General features: G+C 52.4%; 8 protein-coding genes across 8 annotated transcripts; 5 read left to right on the top strand and 3 right to left on the bottom strand.

Moving 5' to 3' along the window:
* Positions 1-296: 296 nt before the first annotated feature.
* SCP_0205330 (hypothetical protein) lies at positions 297-2,919 on the top strand (the record flags this gene model as incomplete). Its single annotated transcript, XM_027754447.1, has 15 exons — positions 297-788; positions 845-1,042; positions 1,111-1,153; positions 1,207-1,231; positions 1,280-1,319; positions 1,373-1,585; positions 1,635-1,731; positions 1,794-1,842; positions 1,899-1,957; positions 2,021-2,141; positions 2,206-2,312; positions 2,366-2,504; positions 2,564-2,709; positions 2,770-2,814; positions 2,876-2,919. The coding sequence occupies 15 exons, from the start codon at positions 297-299 to the stop codon at positions 2,917-2,919; spliced, it is 1,818 nt and encodes a 605-aa protein (XP_027610248.1).
* Positions 2,920-5,537: 2,618 nt separating this feature from the next.
* Positions 5,538-7,677, top strand: SCP_0205320 (Uncharacterized membrane protein; the record flags this gene model as incomplete). Its single annotated transcript, XM_027754446.1, has 5 exons — positions 5,538-5,925; positions 5,983-6,100; positions 6,151-6,433; positions 6,488-6,818; positions 6,869-7,677. The coding sequence occupies 5 exons, from the start codon at positions 5,538-5,540 to the stop codon at positions 7,675-7,677; spliced, it is 1,929 nt and encodes a 642-aa protein (XP_027610247.1).
* Positions 7,678-8,335: 658 nt separating this feature from the next.
* SCP_0205310 (Glutathione-specific gamma-glutamylcyclotransferase) lies at positions 8,336-9,584 on the top strand (the record flags this gene model as incomplete). The annotated part of the gene is made up of 11 exons (XM_027754445.1): positions 8,336-8,386; positions 8,442-8,466; positions 8,532-8,602; positions 8,660-8,719; positions 8,788-8,818; positions 8,886-8,939; positions 8,994-9,007; positions 9,062-9,133; positions 9,193-9,198; positions 9,251-9,284; positions 9,349-9,584. The coding sequence occupies 11 exons, from the start codon at positions 8,336-8,338 to the stop codon at positions 9,582-9,584; spliced, it is 654 nt and encodes a 217-aa protein (XP_027610246.1).
* A 1,534-nt stretch (positions 9,585-11,118) lies between these two features.
* Positions 11,119-14,810, bottom strand: SCP_0205300 (DUF21-domain-containing protein; the record flags this gene model as incomplete). The annotated part of the gene is made up of 22 exons (XM_027754444.1): positions 11,119-11,281; positions 11,336-11,436; positions 11,491-11,501; positions 11,553-11,635; positions 11,711-11,817; positions 11,879-11,960; positions 12,015-12,070; positions 12,140-12,260; positions 12,319-12,403; positions 12,464-12,552; positions 12,683-12,692; positions 12,768-12,813; positions 12,866-12,904; positions 12,961-12,981; positions 13,029-13,069; positions 13,131-13,225; positions 13,294-13,453; positions 13,881-14,127; positions 14,178-14,311; positions 14,363-14,448; positions 14,502-14,619; positions 14,672-14,810. 22 exons carry the CDS (start codon positions 14,808-14,810, stop codon positions 11,119-11,121), a joined length of 2,034 nt encoding a protein of 677 aa, XP_027610245.1.
* A 548-nt stretch (positions 14,811-15,358) lies between these two features.
* Positions 15,359-16,372, bottom strand: SCP_0205290 (Rho GDP-dissociation inhibitor; the record flags this gene model as incomplete). The annotated part of the gene is made up of 8 exons (XM_027754443.1): positions 15,359-15,396; positions 15,452-15,616; positions 15,674-15,716; positions 15,777-15,816; positions 15,868-16,004; positions 16,063-16,196; positions 16,259-16,298; positions 16,358-16,372. The coding sequence occupies 8 exons, from the start codon at positions 16,370-16,372 to the stop codon at positions 15,359-15,361; spliced, it is 612 nt and encodes a 203-aa protein (XP_027610244.1).
* A 1,155-nt stretch (positions 16,373-17,527) lies between these two features.
* Positions 17,528-18,810, bottom strand: SCP_0205280 (hypothetical protein; the record flags this gene model as incomplete). Its single annotated transcript, XM_027754442.1, has 6 exons — positions 17,528-17,856; positions 17,917-17,970; positions 18,022-18,364; positions 18,414-18,601; positions 18,671-18,696; positions 18,770-18,810. The coding sequence occupies 6 exons, from the start codon at positions 18,808-18,810 to the stop codon at positions 17,528-17,530; spliced, it is 981 nt and encodes a 326-aa protein (XP_027610243.1).
* A 1,663-nt stretch (positions 18,811-20,473) lies between these two features.
* SCP_0205270 (hypothetical protein) lies at positions 20,474-20,835 on the top strand (the record flags this gene model as incomplete). The annotated part of the gene is made up of 2 exons (XM_027754441.1): positions 20,474-20,752; positions 20,806-20,835. 2 exons carry the CDS (start codon positions 20,474-20,476, stop codon positions 20,833-20,835), a joined length of 309 nt encoding a protein of 102 aa, XP_027610242.1.
* A 1,670-nt stretch (positions 20,836-22,505) lies between these two features.
* On the top strand, positions 22,506-24,972 carry SCP_0205260 (Sugar transporter STL1; the record flags this gene model as incomplete). Its single annotated transcript, XM_027754440.1, has 16 exons — positions 22,506-22,511; positions 22,574-22,746; positions 22,798-22,840; positions 22,898-22,963; positions 23,030-23,212; positions 23,268-23,371; positions 23,422-23,425; positions 23,482-23,498; positions 23,556-23,646; positions 23,701-23,720; positions 23,775-24,032; positions 24,084-24,090; positions 24,139-24,426; positions 24,486-24,621; positions 24,677-24,754; positions 24,809-24,972. 16 exons carry the CDS (start codon positions 22,506-22,508, stop codon positions 24,970-24,972), a joined length of 1,638 nt encoding a protein of 545 aa, XP_027610241.1.
* Between the last annotated feature and the right edge of the window lie 329 nt (positions 24,973-25,301).

Raw genomic sequence — 25,301 nt, 5'->3', positions numbered from 1 at the left:
ACGGTGATCTAAAAACAGCCAGGCTTATGCTCGGCTTCTGACCACGAGCTTCTCTCGGCCTTCAGGGTGTATCATGGTCAGCTCACAGCTCAGTCCGCTTGTTTTTCTTTTATACTATGCGCGAATTCGAGCTGTTCGTAGCCATTCGTATTCTCAGGCTGCTCTTGGTTCCGGAGGCTTTTGAGTGTTGTGCTTAGAAAGCAGTGATACCATCTATCCTCATCTATCGCGTAAACTTTTGTGCCTTCATATATATATCTCAAGTGCTGATCGCTGATCTTCGGCACGTCAACGAAATGGCCTCTGCACAGACACCATGGACTGGTCCCTTTCAGCTTCCTACCCTTGACAGATTGAAGGCCGAAGTCCCTGCAAGCGTCGTTCCGCTCGACATCGCCCGGCGTTGGTTGGGTGATTTCACCAACGCGCTTCGATCGCAGCCTGTACTGCTGGGGCCGCTCTTTTTAGAGGATGCTTTCTGGAGAGATTTGCTCGCACTGTCCTGGGATTTTCGCTCTATTCAGAGCTCTGCCAACATTGCCAAGTATCTCGATGCACACATCTCTTCATCGGGGTTGCGATCGCTAACACTCTGCGAGGATTCGCTCTGGGCTCCAGTTCTCCGCACTCCATATCCAGACTTAGCTCTCTTGCAGCTGTCATTCCGATTTGAAACCGCTGCAGGCGCTGGTACTGGCACATGCCGTCTTGTCCCCATCGAGAGCGGTGAGTGGAAGGCATACACAATATTCACTTGTCTGGAAACGCTGCATGGCTTCCCCGAAAGAGCAAGTACAGCGCGATAGCTGATACAGAGCAGTTGTTGATGACTGTCCTCGATCAGATCGGATCTTTGCGAGACAGAGACATGTATCAAGCTTCTTGGGAAGACACTCGGCGTGCAGGGTTGGAGTTTGCGGACGGTCGCCCTGCAGTGGTAATTATCGGAGCTGGCCATTGTGGCTTAGAGCTTGCGGCGCGGTTGAAGGCCATCGGTGTTCGAACGCTGGTCGTCGAGAAAAGCCCTCGCGTTGGTGACAATGTCGGTGTCCTCAGCCTTCTCCTTGACTTTCTAGTCCGCTTTGTAATAATACTACAATGTACCTATAGTGGCGCAATCGTTACAAGAGCCTGCGTTTGCATGATACGGTTTGTACGTGGCAATGATACTTCGTGTCGGTATTTGCATCACTCAGTTGTCTGCAGGGTACGATCATCTACCGTACATGCCGTAAGCGCGACTCTGTTCTTCCACTGGTTTCGGCTGACATGTTCACAGATTCCCATCCACTTGGCCAGTTTATGCTCCAGGTGCTAAGGTAAGCACCTATCCCTGCCGAGTAATCACAGCTCACTGTTTAGTAACCATAAGTTGGGCAATTGGCTTGAAAGCTACGCCGAGGCACTCGACCTCGACGTGTGGACCTCCTCCCGCGTCCAAAGCGCAAATTGGAATGCGGAGAAGAAGACATGGGCGTTGACTGTCCGTCGAGGTGAGGCGATTCGGCAGCTCCAAGCTAATCATCTGGTATTTGCCACGGGCCTGAACGGAAGTATTCCTTATTCCCCTACCATACCGGAGCAGGTATGCACGTATGCTTACAGTTGATCGTGGGAGCTCAATAGCCTGGCAGGAACGGTTCAAAGGTCAGGTGCTGCATTCCTCTCAATTCACTTCTCCAGAGAGCTTTAGAGGCAAGAAGGTCGTCGTTGTCGGCGCCTGCAGCTCTGGTAAGAAGGCATCTTAAATATATACAGAACTCCCTGGCGGCTGATCGCCGTTTTGCGCGCAGCGCACGACATTTCCCGCGACTGTATGAATTACGGGATCGACGTGACGATGTCCGTGCTCAAGCTCTCCCGCGCACAGCGATGGACTCACATTCGTTTTCGCACAGGTTCCAGCGCTCATCAACGTGCATGGTCTCTGCGGAAGCCATCGGCCAGTTGGTCCTCGGTAGGCAGTCCGCTCGCCGTTCACTCCGCCCCACTCACGCGTAGTGTCCTCAATCACACGCAGGGATGTACGGCGAAGGCACATCGCTCGAATATGCCGACCACGTCGGCGCGGCGACGCCTTTCGCCGTGACGCGCCAGCTGCACCAGCGCGCGTTCCCGCACTTCGCTGCGACGATCGATAAGTGCGTCTCCGCGTCGTTCACGTGCCAGCGGAAGTGCATCTCACCGCCGCTCGGTGTGTGCCAGGGAGCTGCTTGACGGGCTGGCGCGCGTCGGGTTCAGGACCAACCTGGGCCCGGACAACGCCGGGATCATGCCGATGGTTCAGACCCGCGCTGGAGGATACTACTTAGGCAAGTATCTCTTCCATCGTTAACACCCCGTGCTAACTGCCCGGAACGATTAGACACGGGCGCGTCGCAGGAGATCATTGACGGTAAGATCAAGCTCAAAAGTGGTGGGACGATCGCGGCGTTCACCGAGTCCGCGCTGCGTTTCTCCGACGGGTCTGAGCTTCCCGCGGACATTGTAATCTTCGCGACTGGGTATGTCGCCGCGCGGCAGTCTTCTGTCTGTCGCTGATGGCTGCATAATATGGGTGTAGTTTCAGCAATCCGCGCGACGTGGTCAAGGACGTCTGCAGCCCCGAAGTGTATGCGAAGGTCAAGCCCGTGTGGGGCCTGGACGACGAGGGGGAGCTGAACTCGGTATGGCGTGGCTCTGGCCACGAGGGGTTGTGGTTCGCGCTTGGTATGTGTTCGTGTGTCGCAGTGATAGTCTCGTCATTGGTTGCCGTGTTTTCTGTATTAGGAAACCTGTCGACGGCGCGATTTTGGACCAGGCTGCTTGCATTACGTGCGTTCTTGACTCTGAAGACAAATCATGGGCCTCGTGTACTCAGACATTTGCATTATAGAGATTAAAGCGTATGAGGAAGGCCTGCTAAAGGTCGCCTCGTGAAGATAACATGGCAATGTATACATAGACCAATCCGGGTTGCCTTAATCAATCCGTGTCGCCTTAAATGCGTCAAATGACTGTAGATTTAACTGTCATAGGTTGTTTTCATTATATTCCTCGACAGGCAATGTATCCTGCAGATTACTGCAATTATGAGTTTCATTCATCAATGTGCTATTGATGACTGGTTGAAATCTCTCCCAAGCAGTAAAGTTGGTCGAGTCTACTACATTTGCGCATTCAATACCATGATCAATCCGACGTACGTGCATCAGTCCTGATTTCTTTGCGGCGGTCGCGTGAAAACGCGACCAAATGATCCAGACGCGTCGCGATCACGTGCACATTGACCCTAACCTCAGATTGTGGTGGAACCACAGGAAGGATGAACGTGCGCTCACAGTGTACGATCACGAGCTCAGGCGTACCTGACCCCCCGGGCACAAATACACACGGCTTTCCCATGACAAAATCACCACTTCAGGCAGTGTGAATCGGCTCTATGGTGTATGCATGACAGCATGGGAATGGGAACGCGCTCGGTACCGGAATCGTACGACATTCTCTTTTTCCTGTAAAGCACGGTGACAAACAGGAAGGACTGGAAGAGCGCTGACGAGGCGCGATGAGTATACACGGTGCCGCGGTTCGGAAATGTGGTGGGGGCGCGGCAGCCACGGCGGGTTCCTGCGGCGGAGAACCGGAACGGGGCTGGCCATTCGGGCCCATGTGGGCCCGACGATTGAATCTGAGCGAACAAAGGTGGCTGCAGCGGGACGAGGCAGGGGTGATGTGAAACGCGTATCACACCAGTCGCCTCTCCTCCCCCAGCTTCAGGCGGAACAAAACTGTTTGTGACATGGCGCTGCGTAACCTGATTTGGCCCGCACTTCCACTCTGAGCGTCAGGTATCGCTGCGAGTGACGGCAGCGCGCTGGCGTCGGTGACTAGACACGCAGAGCAGCTGGGTGATTATCAGTGGCCTTTAGACAAACCAAAAGTGTCCGCGTTGCTTCGACGAGGAGACGGTCAGGCAGTGCAGCTGAAGACGCGTGATGGTGCAGCGAGCTCTGCACGTCGTAGTATAAATCAATATCATGGGGGTCGCGCAGCATTCGCAGCAGCAATTCGCAAGCGTCCACCCGCTCGAGTCACTAAGGCATGCTGTTGGGTCGCACTCGGGGCCACCATCAGATAGCGCGTCCACCGCGATGTCAGCTGCATGGTGCGGGTCAGGAGAGGGGGGGTTGACGCCGGGTCCTGATTTGAGTAGGTCGAACTTCATCTGGAAACGGCACAAGGCTACGCGGCTTACAGTGGACCATATAATAGGGACTTGACTAGCCGAGTGCTAGCCAAGCCTGCGCAGTAGGCAGCTGTAGAACACCCGAGCAAAGTGCCAGTGGCAGATGAAAAGTCCGAAGAACATGCATATGCAGGCATATGGGCACGACCATCGGTCCATTGACAGCTGCGCGTCCGAGGACAGGAAAAAAGGGCTGCTTCTCGGCGCCAGATAATGAGTAGGTTTGGGTTTGACGAGGCGCATCCAGAGGGATGTGCTCCTGCTTCCTTTTTGGACATGTGTTCTTGCATCTCCGGAGAAGTCCCGATGCCAATTGGAGGGCGTTGCGCTAGAATGCTAAGAATATTGGAACACACTGCAACGAGCACGACAGCACCTGGAGAACGACAATAGCACGAATGAGGAATGTGGAGAGCTGGATGACATGGTGTGGGAGATCGCAGAACGGGAAGCTACTATAATCATCCTGGGTTTCAACAAATGCCGCGCGGGCGCTCTCGACGTGACCGAACACATGGTACGGTGCCGCTGGAAAGATGAGGATCATAATTCGACACGGCGCGACCGTTCGAGGAGCAGCAGAGGTGAGCCGGGAACCGCTGCGCGTAAACGGAGGTTGGTGAGATATTCGGAATTCGAGTAATAGAGGGGTGAGTGCCGCGATGCTTGCAGGCACACGCGTTGAGAGCGCAGCTGGAGCTGGGGATGCAAGCCAGCGCAAGCCGCGGCATCTGTCAAACGGCAGAAGCTTAGAACAAGAAGAGAATACGGAGGATATATCGATACACGCCAAGAGCATCGGCGCACGGTGCACGCTCACAAGAAAATGACGGAAACAAAGGGCCCCACAAATGGTGCGCGGGTCGCGCCGACGTCGTGACGAAGCCGACGGTGACCGACGCCGACGCTGCAAGGTCGGGGATGAGCGTCTGTGGGCGGCAAGCGGCGAGGGCGGTTGCCGAGCGATGGATGGATGGATGACGCTGATCGGATGTTGGTCATCATCCAAGTTAACAAGCATCCGACGCGATTTCGCGTGTTTGCTCCTCTGCACCCGCATCTTGCGAGATGGTGCTGCGTAGTGTGGGCGGAGCTGCATACCTTTGGGCGGAAATACCGGGCCCGCGGATGGGACACGGGAGAACAAATATTTATGGAGAGCAGGTTAGTGAGGTCGGCTTAGTCAGGAGGCGCCGAGCTCGCGCTCGGAGAGGGCGTCGCGCAGAGTTCTCGACCATTCCACATCCGACTTTTACCGCCAGCCTATAAGTTACCGCCTCCTGAATATTCGGTGTTACTGCCTCTGCCCGCGATGCACGCCCGCTTCCACATCCTCCCCCTTCTTATCCCTGCCCTCGCCGGGGCACTCGCGGCTGCCGCGCCGCCGTGTCATGATTCTCACGATATTGCAGCCCCGGTAATATCCGTGCCGCTAGAACTCAACTCGGATCGCATCCTGTACCGCAGAGACGAGCGTGAACTCACGCGCAGAGACGGCGACCACGACCATGGCGGTCATCACGTTGAACCCCTATACGAGCTTAATGAGACCCAAGTTACCCTCCACCATGCGCCCATTCCACCCTCATATTGGACTATCGACATGGTCGATCGCGTTCCTGGAGAGCACAGATACCCTGGGTTCATGGCAGTGCACATATTTTTCATGTCTGCCGCGTTCTTTGGTGCTCTTCCGCTAGGTATGTTTCCGTGTGGTTATGCCTCGCGTTTCCCCATATGTATTGATGTCTGTACAGGCATCATCTTTCGCTCTGTAAAGCACGCATGGCATGGCTTCACTGTAATTCTATTCTATGCTTTCTGTGCCATTGGATTGGGCTCGAGTATGATCTATAGAAAGCTCACTCCCGACATGTAAGTAGGCGTCATGCCGACATTCAGCCGTAACCAACTCAGCCTTCCAGGTATGAAGGCAGCAAACATGGTCCGCAGGGCTACTTTTGGCTTTTCGTCGCCCTAGTAATTTCTACGCTTGATGCTCTTGCTATGTTCGTTCGGCTCTTCAACTACGTCAAGGCACTTCGCAACGGCGAGGAGCGATTCACGTTCAAGGGGTCGTGGAACGACGTCATTCTCGGCCGCGGGTCCCGCATCTCTATCGGACCGGAGTACACGAATTTGGTGGAAGACCCTGAGGAGCTCGACATGACGGAGTTGAAGGGTAAGGACGTGGATGATGAGTCGAATGTGCGTTTCACGTTCCGCTTCGTGGATACGTTCACTCATTTTGTTGCTGATCAGGACCACGATGAATCTGAGCAGTGGGCGAACGACATTCACCACCACCGCCGCGCCGAGTCATATCCACAGTCGGCGGCTTCGGATGGCACTTTGCTCAACGGCCGTTCACCCCGTCACTCTTCCGATATTCTACCTGATCACGTTGCGAGCCGTTTTCCCTGGGGTGGCAAGGCGAAGACTCCGCTGTTGAAGAAGATCGGGCGCGGAATGTTCGCAACGACTGAGCGTGTGCTTGTCTTCGCGGGCCTCGTGCAATTCATCACTGGTGTAGTCACGTACACGGGTGGTTGCAGAGAAAACTACATCAATGGCTGTCTCGCTCACCTGATCAGTGCGTGTTATCCTTACTAACTAGCGCCATTTGCTGATTTTAGTTCGCAGAGGGCGGTATTTTCTGGTGTTATGGTCTGGCCAGTTTTGGACGATACCTTGGCGCGTTCTCGGAGCTCGGCTGGGCGTGGAACCGCGCTCCGTCGAAACAGTATCCAACGGCGGAGTTCTTCGAATGCCTGATCATTTTCCTGTACGGCGCTTCTAACACCTGGATGGAGCGTTTCGGTGCACGCGCTGGTGACCCCTACACGACGAAGCAGGTGCAGCACATCAGCATTGCAGTGATGTTCTGGTTCGCGGGCATGGTCGGCATGGGCATTGAGTCGAAGACTATCCGCCGATGGCTCGCTGCGGGTTCCGTCGCTGCGATTCCGTCCTCGGTCCGCACGCAGGAGGCTGTTGCGGAACCGCCGAGTTACATCGCGAGCTTCAACCCCTTCCCGGCCCTGTGCATCGGCATCACCGGTATCGCGATGAGCGCGCACTTCCAGGTGTACGTGTTCCAAGTGCAGATCCACATGCTCTGGGGATACCTGCTAGCTATGTTTGCGGTACTGCGATTCCTGACGTACTGCTTCCTGTGGTCATCCCCGCCGCGGTCGATTCTACCGTCACGCCCACCGACGGAGGCGCTCGCTTCGTTCTTCCTTGTGTGCGGCGGATTGGTGTTCATGTTCTCGACGGAAGAGGTGACAATCGCTGCGATGCGACAGGGACACGATGATGTCATGATGTTCTTGAATCTCAGCATCGCGATTACTTGCTTCGCGTGCTGCTGGGCACTGGCACTCGTTGGCACCAAGGGCTACCTCAAGAGTCACACCCACGGCGCGGTTAGCTTCCACAGCTCTGCCTGAACGATTGCAGAAAACGTTTGCTATACGACATTTTCCGACTACGATTCCTGCCTCCAGTTACTCCTGAACAGGCAGTCTTCATTTCCAGCGTGCACAGGCGCGCACACGACGCATACCGACCCACGAGTTACCCCTGTTGTTGTTCACAAACATTCACCTACACTTTGCATTCGCTTCCCCCCTTGACACACCCCACTCCCCTGCTTATTTCCTCAACCCTTCTGTACCCACACTTACGCGCGCGCTACGATCAAATTTATTCGTAAAGACGCCGCTCTGCCCGCTGCTGTTGTATACGCTGTTATAATGGGCATCAAGCCTGGAGGATGCGACGAGAGTACTAGTACTGCTCAGGCTGCGTGTCGCTAGACAGCCGATCACTCTTTGACTTTACTGCTCGCTTGCTGTTGTTGTTCGACTTGTTGTTTGTCGGTAGTTCTTTGTGCGGAATGTATCGAGGTGTTGCACGGTTTCCCGTTGGTGTGCCAAGCCTTTCCGTGAGATGGAGTGGTGAGAGACGACCGTGCTTCGGTGTGCACCATATGTCGTGATTCTCGCCCATATGTCCGTAGTCTTTGGTGACTAGATCTGAGCGCACGTGTAGTATGAAAATGTTGCTCGGAAACTCCAACCGTTGTCTTGTAAATTTCACTCAGACATGAGTGAGGCTCCGTACGTCGTCTTCGGGTACGGCTCCCTCATCTTCAAGGTGCGTCCGCACCGCTCGCGCCCAGCAGCATCGATGAGTCCGACTGCAGGTGTAGCCGCCACCACATGTCATAGCGCAAGGTCTGTCCCCTTCGACGCGTCTCCGAAGTCGGGTTACAGCTGAAGCTGACGACTCCCGCCTCCAGTTCCCGGTTTCCTGAAAGGCTACGTACGCCGTTTCGCGCAGAAATCGCACGACCACCGCGGGACGCCAGAGGTGCGCCCGCCCTCTTACTACGCAGCTTCCTGACCTGACTGCGGACTTGGGACGCAGAACCCGGGGCGCGCGGTCACGCTCGTGCACGTCGAGGACTGGGAGGCGTTCTCGGGCTCGGTATGTTTCCCTCTACCAAGCGACTCTGCTGGCGGGCATAGCTGATCGCTGGGTATATGCGTATGAAGGACCCGTTCCCGCACGATGACGTTGTCTGGGGTGCGTCCTCTGCTATTCCGTGATCACCGTTCGTGCAGGCGATGCTGAGCGCGCGGCGTGCTGCAAGGTATTGCGTATACCATTGACCCGCTGTATGCGTCCGAGGTACGGGAGTACCTAGGTGTGCTGCTTATTTAAATTTCCCCCGCCGACAGTGCTCACATCTGCCCTCCAGATTACCGCGAGAAGGTGCGCATGTACCCCGGTGGACGAACGTGGTTGATCTGATGAAGGGCCCTGCAGGACGGATACACGCTGGAGCAGCTCGACGTGCATGGCCTTGAGAATGGCGTAGAGAGAGTGGTGATACACAAGGTCCGTCAGTCACGGTCAGCATCCCCGCGCGCCCATGTGCTCATTCGTCCACTCCACAGGCCTACGTGCGTCCCCTCTCTGCATCTTCACCCTATCGTTTCTCACCATCAGAACCAGTGCTACGTCGGTCGCAACGACAACCCCTCCTTTAGTCCGTATCTTGTACCCTGTTCTTCTCGTGATCCTCGAGCGCTGGCTAATTACCGCTGTCCCAGTTGGGTCCGAGCAGATCGACGCGCTAGCGGAGCGCATTTGGCGCTCCGTGGGCCCGTCGGGGCGCAACAAGGATTATCTGTATGAACTTGTCGCTGCAGTTCGCCGGCTCGCGCCCGAGTCGTATGATTCACATTTGTTTGCGCTTGAGGTGTGCTTCCGCTCCGCGCACGGTGTGCGCTTTGAATCGCGGCTGACAGCCTCGGTGTTCACAGTCGCGCTGTCGAGAGATGGATAGGACGAGGGGCGATAGCGGTGGGCTAGAATTCGCCGGGGGAGGTATTGAGACTCCTCTATCCGATAGAACTTAGACGGATCCGGGTATCTAGAAATGTTCCTGGTGCGTCCCTTTCGTATCTAGGGAGGATTGTGCTCTACACGAACAGGCTTCCGGTAATAATTCTATTCTACAGCGATAATATACAGTTGGCGACTTCTCCAGTATGCAAAGCTGTTCTTCTAAACTATCTGATCTGTCCCTGCGTGAAAATGCTTGCTCACGGTGTCAAAGCTGGGCTGGCGGCTGATGCCCTGGGCGCGATGTTTGGTCATGAAAGATTGAAAGCTACGTATCACAAGAACCCAGTGGCGCCCATGGGACAGAAGACAGAGCATTTAGACGAATGAGTTGGTACCGGTCTGCATCTGTAGGTGGGTGCTCCAAACAGCCACTTTACTTGCGTTCATACGTTCTTCATTGTCATCTGACGATGCTGCCAGGGCTCACAGGTGGAACTCGTCCCGCCCCATTAACGCCAGGGTCAATCTAATGCAAGTGCGGTTCGGAACAAGGCCATATTTATCTTTCCCTCAGCACTTTCCCCTCAAAAACGCCACCGGCTAAAACAAGAGTTGCATTGACGACGAGTTTGTAATAGAATACAGAAGACCCTTGGATTGGCGTGATCTCCAACGTCTGGAAGGATGCCCGATGTCAAGACTATGTGTTCGGAAGGGCAAGCATAACAGGTAGCATTCTCAACGTGAGGTGCGCAGTACTGCAGAGCTACGGTAGTCTGGCTGATATTCACGAGGTGCTGATTGGAGGCAGTTGAGCTATGGGTTACGTCGGATCTACATCAGACCGGCCATAATAACGCATCGCTTGGCAACAAAAGGTGGTTGGCCCACACGCCATGATCACCGGCGTGAAAACTGTATGTCGCCACCGCCGGCACAGAAGGTGAGTATCTGGTCCATCGTCATGGGTAAATAGCGCTGAGGTACGAGCTCAGTCAGGAAGCACATACTGTATGCCGTTTGTCCAACTCGCTCCTTTGTCCGAGATCTCAGATGAAAGAACAGAAGGGGAAACACTTTCTTGAATTACCGGCCTCCGAATCACTTAGGCCGCAGCATGTTCCAGAGAGGACTTGTCGTCAGATGAGTCCGCAGCTTGGGTAACCCGAGTACCAGTCATCTCTTTGGATCGGCGTCAGGGAGTAAACCAAGAAGTCGACCATCTATCAATTTACTCCTTGAGGTCTTAAAAATCTCAGCACTTGCGGTAAGCTTCATACTACGTGAGTACAGAAAAGCTGCTTGGGTCGTAATCGCGCATAGTTTCGGTTCATCTAACCTTTCACGCCAGCTCTAGGCGGAGCCTGCGTATGTGCCCTTACATCGGGACAGATTGCGCCGTGAGTTATGACCGCAAAATATGCCTGTTCAAAAATTCCTTGCGTGTAAGGAGTAATGCCGCAAATGAATATGCTACAATCTAGTGTCAAATGGGCGATCTATGCCAGACTTGCGCAAAGCACGAGAAGGCGCTATACAACTCCAGAGGTCGTGCCACCAATATTTTTGCCTTCAGTAGCGCGGTCCCAATCCATACTCGACTGGCGACTGGGACCGAGGAGCGTGATGTCATTTGTCGGCGACAAGGCCGACATTGAAAGTGCAGCCCCGCGGTTTAAGTGGTATTCCACAATTCTACAAGAGACAATGCGTGTCAGTGGAAATGGACCGCGCAATTGCCACACTCACCCACGCATCACCGCCAAATCGAACGAACGCTTAGCACGTCGCTTGCTGTGGTTATCTTCGTAACGGTCTGTCTCGTCCACGATCTCAGTCGACAATATTTCCTACGCGAAAGAGCAATAAGACACGTTAATGACTACATAAGACTATCGACGGACCTCAATAACATCTGGAGATATTGCTATCAGTAGACGCCTCATTCAACGCGGTGGTTGCGAACCTTCTAAAGTGAGAACACCTAGTGCCCCGCCTTCCTTGCCGGGGGTGTTACTCAGCAGTAACAGATGTGCACGACCGATTTGGCTGCGTGAAACGTGCCAACAGAGTAGAAGTTCGTCAGGAAAGTGTCGAGAGAGTAAGCAAGGCATCGTAACATACAAATAATCCAACGCCCGAAAACAGTCGATAGATGGATGTGCTTCCGGAAGGATAGACAGAGGGAAGCTGGATGCAGGAAGTGCTTCCGAAGGATCATAAGTGGAGAGCTAAGCTCGACGAATGCGCATCAGACAAATCAGTGAGATTGTTATCATGCATCAACATTACATTCTTCACGAGCAGCAGCCCCATGAATGCCATGGGTTTGCCGGGATAGTACACAGGTATGCGTGAATATCCGCTTCGAAGTCTGCAGTTTCGCGTCAGATTATAGACATCTATTTGGCGAAGAATTGCAACAGACAGTTGATTGACAGTCTGGTGATCAAGGACCGTGTCCCCGCTGATTGCTACGACGTCCTGGTGATCCAAGTGAGAAGGCGGCTGACCCATTGAAATATTACTTGGTGATGCCTGAACTACACTTACCGCCATAGGTGTCATCAACTCTTCCACTTTCTTGTTGCTCAGCTCTAATACCCCATTCAAGATCCTCCACTCATCATCCTTCAGGGGCTCCTTACCCTGACGATGCAGCGCCAAAAGAGACCTGAATTATAGGCGACGCAGTGAGTAGACAAATGAATTCTGGAGGCGCGATTACATGCTTGAGTTCAGCCTTCTTGTAGGTGTGCAATTCTGCTTCGCCAAGAACACGATCGAGCAGCCGCGCGACCGGGTAGGCGACTGGCGCTGAGATTGTGTTCATTGTAAGCGAGGACGCCATCCCTGAGGAGTGAGCATACCACTCACCTAAGAGATACATCATCACCAGAACCATGGGCGCACACTTCGCACCAATCGAGAGCCCATACCGGACACAGACAGCTTGTGGTATGATTCTGTACGTGTAAGAAGGATAGTCGGAACAACGTGCCGTTCGAAAATCTGATGGGACGTACTCGCTATTCAAAAGTCCACATCGGGGGGATCGTCAGGAAGACGAAAGGATTACTTTTCCATACCACATACCCGAATATGACTGCAAGATAAAGATAGACAGCGTCAGTTCACATGGATAGAACACAGGTATGGGAACGCAGTTTGCACGGCTCACCAATTGTTGTAGTAGATATGATTACGGCCGCGAGACCTCCACCGAGCTGAGACAAGACGGTCTTTATAAGCACAAAAAGTGTTGAGCTTGACACTTACGGCACTATCGAGGAAGACCGGGAGACTTTCGTTTACAATCTGATGGTATTTGACTCATGGGACAAGTCAAGGTACTCAGAAGTATTTGCACTCACTACATTACTGAGCAACAAAACCTACACAACAGTCAGTAAATCACCATTTCTACCAGACATGGACGCACCACGAGCACCCAATGGCGGCCATACGAAAGGAGACTCAAAACTTGACGAGACGTGCGCTCATGAAGTAGCTAAGAGAGAGACATAGTAAGACATATAAGTACCTTTTCGTGCATTGGCCCGTTCCTCTAGATCATCGGATGACGCAGCTAATACACGAAGATGGAGGTCATCCAGTCCCATCAACGCTAGAGTCAACCTGCAGCAAGATCAATCCAAATACTAAGATCAATATTTTACGCGTCGGGGTTTTCAAAGTGGACGCACCCAGCGAATACACCGCCAGCTAGGACTAGTCCAGAGCTAACGATAAGTTTATACCAGAAGACGGGAGACCACCCAGGATCATTCTCCACAAAGTCACTGATCACAGAAACGGGCGCAGCAATGACAGCCTGGAGAAGGAATAGGACGACACGGAGCATCTCTAAGAGATGATAACAGTGCGACCTTTCGTCGCCGGGAAGGCGAATCTCGACTGATATCCATGGGTGGGATGTCACCCGAGTGGATGGGAGAATGGCGGGAGATTAGCTATTTGTCGGTATTACCTCAATACCCCGTAGGAACTTCGCACAAAGACGAGAAACGAACGTCTTCGGCGAATACCATGAGCACGAATCTGATATGCATGAAGCGGCATACACAATGCCGATGTCTGAGGGATTTACGAGAGGTCACATGCACAAAACATTATGGACGGCCAATTTTGCGCATTACGGATACAGCTTGGTCGGTCAACTGTCTGGAGAGTTTTTCTGCGATGTGATGCTCGAGATGTCATGACGACATCCCTGACATTAGGGAGATGTAATCGGCCAGTGCTCCCATCCACACCCAGAAGCCAGACCAACCGCATCCGACAAATCCCTTCCAGCAACTGGAATGGTCATCGAAATCTGTCCGTATGAGTACTCGAGCAAGCTGAAGCGCTGCTAGACCAGTTCCCGTATAGAAGAGCGGACCGTGATCGTTCATGTAACCAGCGAAGGTTATCAACGACAACGTAGAAGTCGAAAGAGCGCCAAGAATCGGGCGAGTGTTTTCGCCGAATAGCAGAGCAGTCGAACGGATTCCCACCCGAACGTCATCGGTCTTGTCCTAGACAAGATTCGTAAACATTGGTCTTCTTCAGGAAAACGCAAGCTCACCTGATGCGCATAAATACTATCATATACAAGTGTCCAACAGATACCTCCAGCGTACAGGGGTAGACAAACACTCCAATTTACCGAGCCTGCAACAGCAGACCAGCCGAGAAGTGCTCCCCAGTTGAACGCAAGTCCTGAACACGTGGATAATAGATAGGCCCAAGTGAATTGTTGCACAAACTTACCCAGAACAGCTTGCGGCCAGTATGTGACGCGTTTCATGAACGGGTATACGCATACTACAGACAAGGAGGAAGCACCGAGTAGAATGCTGCCATTTACGCGTCAACACAATGGGTGCGGCGAAGTGTCAGCGCAACATACCTGTACCAATTCAGCTGCGTGAGTACTGCCAGACCTGCGGAGAGCTGCAGACCTAAGAACCCGACGGCTTGAGACGTGGAAATAGCACCGTTGGCTAAGGGTCGCTCTTTCGTCCTAGCTTGCTCATAGTCGGCACACAGGATTTGAGCGCCAATATCAATATGTCTCACCAACAGACTTGTCCAGATGTCTATCCCACATATCATTGATTGTGCACCCTGCACCTCTCATGATGATCGCTCCAACTCCAAACAAACTGATATACCAGAGAGGCGTTGTAACCGGAGTCTCTAGAGCATAAGATGCCATTGTGATCGACCATGCTAAACATTACATTGAATTGCTCGGTTCAACGCGTATATGTGGAACGGGGAGAATACGACAAACCGCAAGGATAGAACAGTAGCAACGTCCCAATAGGTTTATCTGCACGGGCTAGATGTAGGTATGGCAGTAATCTGGCGGGTGCATGGTTCAACCAAGTTTTCCCGGGTGGAGACGACAATGTCCCATTTTGACGGACGCCTGCACAGAGAGATTGTGATCCACAGGCAATGCATTCTGTGACAGCCTGAATCCCTGTGTATCTGACGCGGTGCCGCAACCTTAGAGGATGAAGAGACCTTGCCGACCGCCATGCATGAACGGAGTTCCAGTACATGTTTCGGAGAATGCCGTTCGCGCTAGCACTACGTGATATTTACCTTGCGCTACATTACAGTACAACCCGAGATCCATCCTAGTTTCGGACCACGTATGAGGGGGCAGAAATGAGACGCGATTATGCAGACGAGAAGTACAGATGCAACAGAAGTGGGAGCTGTGACCGTAGCAGGAAACCGGATACACTGTACAATTTACCATTCCTTTCCGAGCTTGAACGACCATTCCCAGTCTGGCGGAGAATAAGTGCCAGAGACACAATTGACACGAAGACACGCCGCACGTACCAGCAAAAACTTCTCCATCGTCGTCAACCACTCGACTCCGAACATGGTAGGAGCCCGAGCGCGCGAGCATTCCGGAAGGTGACTCCTCAGGATCGAAGTTCTTAGTATACGCGCTACCATCAGGCTTCGGGCCGTAAGATCCAAGCATCTGCTCCAGCTTGTCGACTAGTGAAACATTCCTTCCGTCACTGCAGCGTCGTCAAAGGTTAGAGACACACGTGCCTTTCATGCCCGCTCGTTTAACGACCTGGATATACCGAACGCCCTGTAATTCATATCGGACATTCAGTATTGGTCGCCATGATTCGACCGAGTAATTGCCTACCGAGATGATCGAATGGTTGACCTTGAAGGTGATACGAACGCTGCCGGTGCGCAAGTCAGCAAGGAGCGAACGCATTGAGAAGTCACCTTACTTATACTCGACACCTTCCTTGATGGTGATAGAGTTCTTGCTTGCGTTCGCGAGGTCGGCAGGGCTCTGGATGTTCATGGTGATCTTCTTGCCGGGCGGTAGTGTCGGAGAAGCCAGCTCCAGCGTTAGGACGGTGACCTGGCATCGTAACATCAGGTGTCTAGACAACTGTGTAGTGAATGATTAAGACTCGTACCTTCGGTCCAGTAGCAGGAGCAGAAGAGGCACCCGGCACAATGCCCAAGCTGGCCTTCCACCGGGCCAAACTCTCGTCCTCGGCATCAAGTTTGGCATACTCGTCAACCGACTTGGCTGCAGTAGGCTTGTACCCTAGCCAAAGGAATTGATGAGTTCCAGCGCGAGCAAGTTGATACGTTGCTAGGATGCAGTACCAGGAGTGGTGGTTGGGGCCAAATCGTCCTCTTCGTGTTGCTGCATTCGTGACATCCACAATTAGCATTTAGTATGCAAGCGCCAGGCAACGAACTGACTTCCGCAGCGGACATAGCTTACTTAGACGGTGGTCAAGGGTTGGATATCAGGTCAGTGGTGAGGACAACAAGCTCTAGAGGCCAGGTGTGCATTGCTCTGAAGTAGTTGGATCAATCGATTTCGCACGGATGCTTTACGGTAGCTTCCGAGCTGCAACAAGCGCCCAAATGGGCTCGTGCAGTGCTTGGCCCGTGTGGTGCTTGGAATATTTGACGGTACTGGCACAACAAAATAGTACTGCTCAGATGCACCGGTATGTACTGGAGTATTTGAAGAAATTTTGAAATCCCAGGAATTTCATGCGAAGACGGCCTGATCTTGCCAAGCGATGCGAATAAAATTCCAGAAGTCTGAGGCAGCGACACAACCACAGATATCGCAGCTACCGTGGTGGGACACGACATGACATTTTGGAGGCAATCAATCATAACCTAATGCATATACAATGCATATAACATGTGAGAATGAGAGCAACGTAGCCAGAAAATAGAACCGAAGCCGTCCTGGCTCTTGCCATGTAGATGGGATTTAGGATGCAGCAAATTTCATACTGTCTGATTCTCCCCCATACCAGTGGGAGGATGCATTCCATCTGGGCAGAGAAAAGTGAGTACAACGGTGCAAATTAATCATGCAAGGGTACCGACCGCCTTTAAACCAGCATTTTCCCTTGCTCAGGTGGAAACATCTCGCACCGCTGGGACAAAAATGACCCTGTAATCATGAGGGGTCAAGGACACGATTCTTACGAAGTGACATATGATCACCTACCCAGCAGCATTTATCACCGTATGGGCAGTCCAGACCTGCAGAATATCTAAATCATTGTCGTGTGGGCCTCATACCGGGACGTACCGTTCTTGAGATAGTTACAAGGAGCCTTCTTTGCGTTCTTCGCCAGGATGTCCAGTTGTTCAGGGGTCAGAGCCCATTCGTGCGAATACTTGCAGTTGGACTGGAGAGATGTCATATGAAGTTGATCTCGAAGTGCGAAGAGCTGCTACTCACTCCCTTAGAACATGTCATCAGATAGTGCTCGTTGCATGGTGGGGGAGACTCTAAGGAGGAATAATGAGTGTTGTATATTTTTTGATAATGGCAGATGCGGAGCCTACGTTTATGCAGCGGCTGAGGCCATACGTGATCAATCGCAATATTAGTTATATTAGTTATCGACTTGCCTTGGTCGGGTCGATAGGTCTGCAGGCAGTTCGCATCGGGGCGGTCGTGGAGGACTGCGTCTCAGACTGGGGACTGATAAGGCCTCCATTAGTGGTGACAGTGCTGCTCAAACCAGTCAGAGGAATCGGGCCAGGCCGTCGCTGCCACTGAAGCGCTTCGCGAATCATGAACAGTCCGTCGACCTGCATGGACGGTACCGCGAACTGCTGCACTTCCTCTGCAGTTTGGGTCCCGACTTGAAATATTACAAGTTTCCCGGTCAGCTCTTCACTTTCAAGTGCTTTAAAAGTGGATATGTAACTATCGTCCTGGCTTCCTATGAAAGACGGGAATTACATGAAGTAATATATAGTCAAACGATTCGAAATGCACTCACCGCCGAAGAACACTCGGAGTGTCTGAGGCAGGCGCGAGCACGTCTCTAAATATTCTATGAAAGAAGTATGAACAAGGTCTACAGTGGATTATGATGCATACAAACCCTTTATCTTGACGTCGACGTCATCCTTTCCCTGGCCTATATCGACCAGCAGGAAACGTGGAGAAGCCTGGCTAAGGCCAGACAAGAATCCCTCAAGCTGATCGGCGGTGCATAAAGCCTCACCAAGCACCAGGTTCAGAAGCCGCCGTTTATTAAAGTAGATGGTGACCCAAAAAGAAAGCCGTCCGAAGACCTGTACCTCCTCCTGAGAGAGATATTCGGCAATTTTCTTGGTTAGCTCTTGTGCTGCTTGTCGACCTCCTTGCTGGCCCTGTGCCAGCAGAGATTGACTAAATATATTTGCGTTCCCGTCGAGGACGCAGAGAATGAGTGGATCTAGGTTCTGTAGGGTCCGTTGTAAGACTGCCTTTGAGGACCTGAGAATAACTGACGTTGAGGATACCCAAAGAGGATATCTGACGATTAAGCGTTGCGAGTTGCGCGTTATGCGCCTTTCGATCGCGGTCTGCAAGGTCAACCACGGTAGAATGCGCCTGCTTCCAGACGGAGAGCTCGAGCTCGAGCTCAGTCACTCGAGTCTCAAGCTCTCCATTCCTCTTGACCGTAGCGGTAGAAAGGTCTACGAGAAAAAACGGACACAGATACTGAGAGCTCGTACTAGATCCCCGACTGAACGTGTAACACGTACCGAGGAGTCGTGTAAGAGCCTCATCCCTGTTGCACAACACCCATAGAATGGAATGGGATGATTTTCAGCACCTGGTGTCAACCGTGCAGAAGGACATACCACAGCTGCTTGTTCACATCCCCCGCGGAGGGTGCCGCCATGATTAATTACCAAGACGATGAATGCGAGACAGGAGACACCTGGAGGAGGGAGAGGTAAGGGAAAAGAGGACTTATAACCGCCGAAGGCATGCCTCCTGGTGCCAGTCGTGTTGCAGGACCCAGACAGGCTAGATCCTCGCGGTGCTTCTCTTCCACATTTGAATAAAAGGGACACGGAGGTGTCAACACTTACACAATTTCACAATTGACTTGGAATTCTTGGGGGATTCCCACGTAACGTTACCAGCCATAGTTTGTTCGACCGCGACAAAATATTCGCTTGCCATTGGTCTGCTTCCTTCATGTCTTTCCTTTCCGGTCGGTGTCACGGAGTGCAAAACTCCGAATCTTCGCTGCCCTCACACGTGTACCCCGTAATTCGGGGCCGGCGTTCATTCACACTTCGCGTCCAACGCTCGAGAACCTGAAGGAATATACCCTGAGCCTTCAAGGTATCCATTCAGCGTAACTCATGGCATTTATGTGGAGTCTGGAAGTGATACACGCCGCAGTAACAAGGTTAACTTGAGGTTCCGAAACAAACAAGGTTGGCAACTTCCCATATCTTCCCACATGGAAAACTCGACCCATTTTGACACGTTTTCGTAAACCTGTCAACTTTTCAGAGGCACGGCTCCCGGATGCAGATGAAACTCCTTGGGCGGCCGCGCGGGCCAACGGCGATCCAGCGGCGACGAATCTAATACGCGGTTTCCTCGAGCAAGGACTCTGTGTCACAGCCTGTGACTTCTCGTTAGATGCTACAACGTCGCCCGACAAACGCAAGTGCGATGTGGGGTCCAGTTGCAAATAGATAACTCGGAACGGTGTATGAGTGAAGTATATTACCGTACTCCGTATATGCGGTTGTTGCTTTCCGCGAAGGAACACCAAATAGGCACGGTACGCTCTCGAACTGCCTCAGTGCCTACTGATCCAATCGAGGACATGATCGATGGCCATGAACAGCCGGCGGTACATCTAACTAGGTACATTGCTCTACCTCACTTTCTGTGAAGCACCGTCTGATTCATAGAACGGCGATTGATCATGCCCGAGGGAAGGTGGCATGATACACAACAGGCACTGGATCAAGTTGACGTACAGCTTTTCTTAGGTAAACAGAACCTGCCCTTGTATCTCATTTCCTAGCCTCGAGAACGACCGACAACTCGACTTTCTTGCATCCGGAACTTGGTAACTCCTCAATAGCTCTCTCTCCGGGAGTCGACTTTCCGCAGCAGCATCTAGCTCGGTAGGGTCTGTCCTGGGTATCGCTATGTCGATTGAGCCAACCATAAACATTTCATGCAGCTGGGTGGGGAATAGATCCCGCGAAGTCGACATATTTCCCACAACTTCATGAACAATGTGGAGAAGGTATTCCTGACACGAAGTAGTCCAGGTCTTGTGCGGAGGAATTGTCTGGAGACATGAAAGTGCTGAGACCCAAACCTCGTTGACGATCTATTGGGGTTAAGGCATGCACGGAGCGCCTGAACGTGGTTCAATTGATAGTGCGTCCTAGGGCTCTTGCGAGCATTATTATGGTCCTTGAGACGCCGGAATTGAATACGAACCACTGCACGCCTTCGAAGCATGCTGGCAACGATATCTTCGCCACCGCTGCCGCCCGGGAAAGTCACAAAGGACGGAGGAGAATATGGAAGCAGTGTCCATGAAGGGTACATTTGCCGCGAAGCCTTTGAAGCATTGTCACTACTTTGTGACCGGAAGAGAAGGTCCACCACCACGATTCTCGGAAATCTACTCATACTCCGCTGTGGTCGTAGACTCGCGCACGTCTGCACAGAGACCTCGGTTCCTCCGTCCCGACATGGATGATCCTGATGAATGTGGCCCACCACATGTGAGAAGAGATGTGGCGACATCCACCAGTTTTTGGGCCGTGACGGAGATAGCGCGGCACAGTAATGCCGAGGTGTGAGCGCACGGACTAAAGTATTCATGCTTGTCGCAATAATCTGCCAACAGGGGGCGGACTCATCTCACGAGACGTCGTGAGCCTTCACAGGACTCACCAGCCCTTCACGAGTATGCAGGCAGCTGGAAGGTAAGCTACCACAATTTCATCCCACAATTGCTATGCTCACTGCATCATCTAGAATGAATCCACGTACCTCTCACACCGGTGATGTATTACGGTAAAAAAAGTGGCAAGAGCCCCGATCGGGTCAACCCAGCAGATAGGACTGCACATTTCTCGACAGCGAGCTGGGCTGAGCTTGGAGTGTCCCTGAGGTAATAAAAGTCAGCAACCCGCAATTGAAAGAGGTATTGATCCGTAGAGCGACAAGTATGGTGGTACGTCGCTGGCACTGTGTCCCGATATCGGGCTTGTATTGCAGTAAACACATCAAAGTGCATATCGGCAGGGCCACCGAAGTTTTCATCGGCAGTGATTTTGTCGTAGATTGAGCAAGATCAACGCGCGTGCTTCAAGCTTCCTGTGCTAATGATGAAATTCATCCACACCGGCCGACAGCCCGGATGTTGAAGAGTTCAAGATTCCTTGCTCGGCCTACTACACCTAGGGGTGAGCACATCAGCGTAGATATATAGAGTGACGTCACCGTCAATGTCGTATGCAAGAACATTAAGTCGCCAAAGCCGCAGGGGCGTGGGCGACCGCTGGAGCCCGAGGGCTCGCATCGTCAACAGGATGCAAGAGAGCCATCTAAAGGCGATCAACTACTCAAAATACGCCGAAGTGGTGGTTTCGGCGTGCGGTTTGACCATGTATGTTTTCCAGACGCAATGGTGCCGATGGAAAAATAAGATAATTTTTGCACGGCACAGCGGTGCCGTCGAACAAAATCATCGTGAAGACAGTTTGCCAGGACCTCCACTAGTAGATGCACTGTGGTATGTAAACGAGTCCGAGAAGTCGAGCGTAGTGGTTCGTTGGAGGTACTTCATGGGGCGCGTCGCGTAACGCGTTGAGTGACACGAGCATAAAGAAAGTCACGGTCCCAATTGGACATCGGCCCGGCCATTGTGGCTTCTTTCCTTACCGTCCAAGTTGATACTGAAGTGCTTAACGCTGAAGAGCCACGCTGCATGAGCATGTGAGCTACTCGCCTTCTGACGTAGACAGTACCCAGCAGAGCTTATCAAACATAGGTGAGCTTGACTGATCAATTTGGCATCATATGGCTCATACAGATAATATCTTGCCTGATCCTCACGTTCTGACCCCAATTTGCTAGGCATCGAGTCTTTGGTGAAAACCACGTGTAGTGACAGTGGTGACAAGCCAGTAATACTGTGAGCCCGTTCCGGCGGTGTCGAGCGCGTGAACTGACATGATGCGAAGTGAAGCGCTTTCGTCATGTAGTCAACGCGCCATCTTCCGAGGTCAATAGTGACCACCGCAGAACATTTTACCGGAACGATGGAACTCCACTACTTCGTGGCAATCCCTAAAAAAAGCGCGCTCGAAGGCGTGCCACCGCTTGGAGTGTCTTGGAATGTCCTGTGATCATTAGTGTGGTTCTGTACTGCCGCTGCGAACGCTTGACTCGTACGGAACGAAGTACCGCTCATGCCGTGGAAGACAATACAACGGAACTCTCGGTTCCCCCTCAAGTCGCAACAATCGCGACCCGTGATCGGGTTTACTCCACCGTCCAATTTTTATCTGAAGCAGCGAGACTTCTTAAAAGCGCCTGTGAATGAATGTGTGTCCTCGTTCACCCCGCATTTGAATTGCCCTTATACTGTGGCCGTCATGTCCTCTCAGCCTGCCTTGCGCCATAGCAGCGACTCGAGGTCCGAGCGGTCCAACAAGGAGGTTTCGCAGGCGTACACAGTTGAGTGGGATGAAGAAGTACGCGCCGCAGAGCCGCGTCTGCGAGGACGTCCTTTGACATATGCTCTGGCGTTCGTTGCGGGAACGGGCTTCACGTTGTTCGGGTGCGTCTGAGTTTGACACCGCAGGGGTGGTCACTCACATCTACAAACCAGTTACGATCAAGGTGTCATGTCCGCACTTCTCTCGGCGAATCAGGTAGCATAATCGGTTGTCGCCGTGTCGAGGTGTACATGGCTGATGCGTCTAGGCTAGTTTGACAAGGTTTTCCCTCAAACTGTTACTAGCCCCACATTACAAAGCTTCCTTGTGGCAATTTATGTGAATCTTGGCTTTGCGCGACTATATCCTGACACGAGGTTACTGAACGGCTATGTGTTTATGTAGGAGATCGGTTGTCTGTTTGGCGCTCTGTCGAACCTATGGGTGGGCGACTTTCTGGGACGGCGGAAGACTATCGTGCTGGGCGGCATAATCATGATCATTGGTGCTATCCTGCAGACGACATCGTTCAGTTATGCACAGATGATTGTAGCTCGTATAGTTACCGGTCTAGGGAACGGTCTCAACGTGGGTGTACACTTCATGTGCAGCTTGACCTGACCGTTGAATATTTTTACGCTAGACATCGACTGTGCCCTCTTATCACGCAGAATGTTCCCCTGCTGCCAGTCGTGGTAGCTTCATCATGGTGGAAGGTAGCTTGATCACATTTGGTATCATGATCTCGTGAGTTTGTCTAATCTTCTACCACTTCAACCGATCTGACATTGGTTCAGATATGTATGTATGTTTCTCTTATTCGTTTCGCCGTTGTGCTGACACATGGGCGAGTGCAGTGGATAGACTTTGCCTTGTGAGTATGGTTTCATTGATTTGCTAAAGTTGTCGTACTGATGCATGTGCCTCTCAGCTTCTGGATCACCGGTTCATCTGCGCAATGGAGAGTCCCAATCGCACTTCAGATTGTGCTGGCTGTCATGATGGTCGGAGGTATCGCATTTGTGAGTCCTGAGATTGACCTTGATTCGACTTAGTCTTAAGTAATGTCCGCGCAGTTGCCAGAATCTCCTCGATGGTACGTTAAGTAACTGCATAGTAGTTACGCCAAGTGATATCTCTGCTCGTAAAGGCTTGCGAAGCATGGTCGCAACGCCGAAGCACTTGCAGTGATCGCGGCCCTCGAAGACAAGCCACACTCGAGCGAGTCAGTACAACAGACATACAAAGGCATCCTTGAAGCCATCGCAGTAGAAACTGGTGTCGGTTCGCCGAAGGCGTCCCTGCGGGAGGTCTTCACTGGCGGCCGAACCCAGAACTTCCGACGTACGTTCTTGGGCGTGGTTAATCAATGCTTCCAGCAGATTACTGGTATTAATCTTATTACCTAGTGAGTGTATCGTTTTTAGCAGTGGTAATGATATTGATATGTGACCTCTAGCTACGCTGTTAGCTCAAGCTCCTTCTTGCTCTGTAATTTGCTTATTCCCTCGTAGACGCTCCTCTTCCAACGCCTTGGCCTGAGTGCGGTCAATGCGCGCATCATTGCCGCTGCCAACGGCACGGAATACTTCCTCGCCAGTCTCATTGCCATATTCATCATTGACCGTGTCGGTCGCCGCAAGCTTATGCTATTTGGCGCCGTCGGTCAGACACTAACTATGGTGGTTCTGGCAGTTCTGGGCAGCGTCGACTCGTCAGGCGCCCAAATTGCTTCCGCAGTGTTGTTGTTCGTGTTCAACTCATTCTTCGCGATTGGCTGGCTTGGCATGACCTGGCTCTATGTGAGTGCCTATGGTGTGTTGCTTGCTTTACTCGACGCTGACCGCTAAATACGCCCCAGCCCGCTGAGATCGTGGGCTTGCGCATCAGAGCTCCTGCCAATGCCTTTAGCACGGCGTCCAATTGGATATTCAACTTCATGGTTGTTATGGTGACTGGCCCCTCATTTAGCAACATCCACTGGGGAACTTACATTGGTACGTTCACTTATCCTCGCCAATTCAGCTTAAGCTTACCCCTGGCACAATTCAGTATTTGCTGCGCTGAACGCGTTCATTATCCCTGTTGTGTACTTCTTCTTCCCAGAGACCGCGGGCAGATCGCTCGAAGGTACGTCGTTACGCGAGAGGCTTCGATATTGAGTCGCTGATGTGTGCGCTCAAGACATGGACGTCGTCTTCGCTCTGGCGTACAACGAAGGCGTTTCGCCCGTGGCGGTGTCGCTGAGGAAAGATATTCCTCTTGCTGGCACACCGGAGGCAGACGAGATCCTCGGCGTGCGGCCAAGGGACAAGGACGAGAAGGAGACGCGCGAACACAGAGCGTGAACGCCGAAGACAGAAGTCCGCTGGTCACAGGAATCCGATCACCGACGGATGTATTTGCCCTATTCAATTATGTCCCTCCCTACTTTCCCTTCGGCTAGATCAGAGCTTGCGGTTGCTCGCGCTCTGCTCTGTGGATGCGAGTTTCCTTCGTTATGCTTGAATTTTAGATGGTTTGAAAGCTAGTTATTCCCCGCATAACACTGTAACCTTTTCTATGGAGAACGCAAGCGCGATCTTGCATACAAAGTGCTGAGATATTTTTGGCACACATAATGCCGGAGATCACGATGAGTGCCAAGGCGAGAGTAGGGAAAGTAGGGAGGGACATA

Source organism: Sparassis crispa (genome assembly GCF_003851025.1).
Source record: "Sparassis crispa DNA, contig_000001F, whole genome shotgun sequence".
Lineage (NCBI taxonomy): Eukaryota > Fungi > Basidiomycota > Agaricomycetes > Polyporales > Sparassidaceae > Sparassis > Sparassis crispa.
Note: the sequence above shows the minus strand (reverse complement) of the source record. Positions and strands in the feature narration are given on the sequence as shown.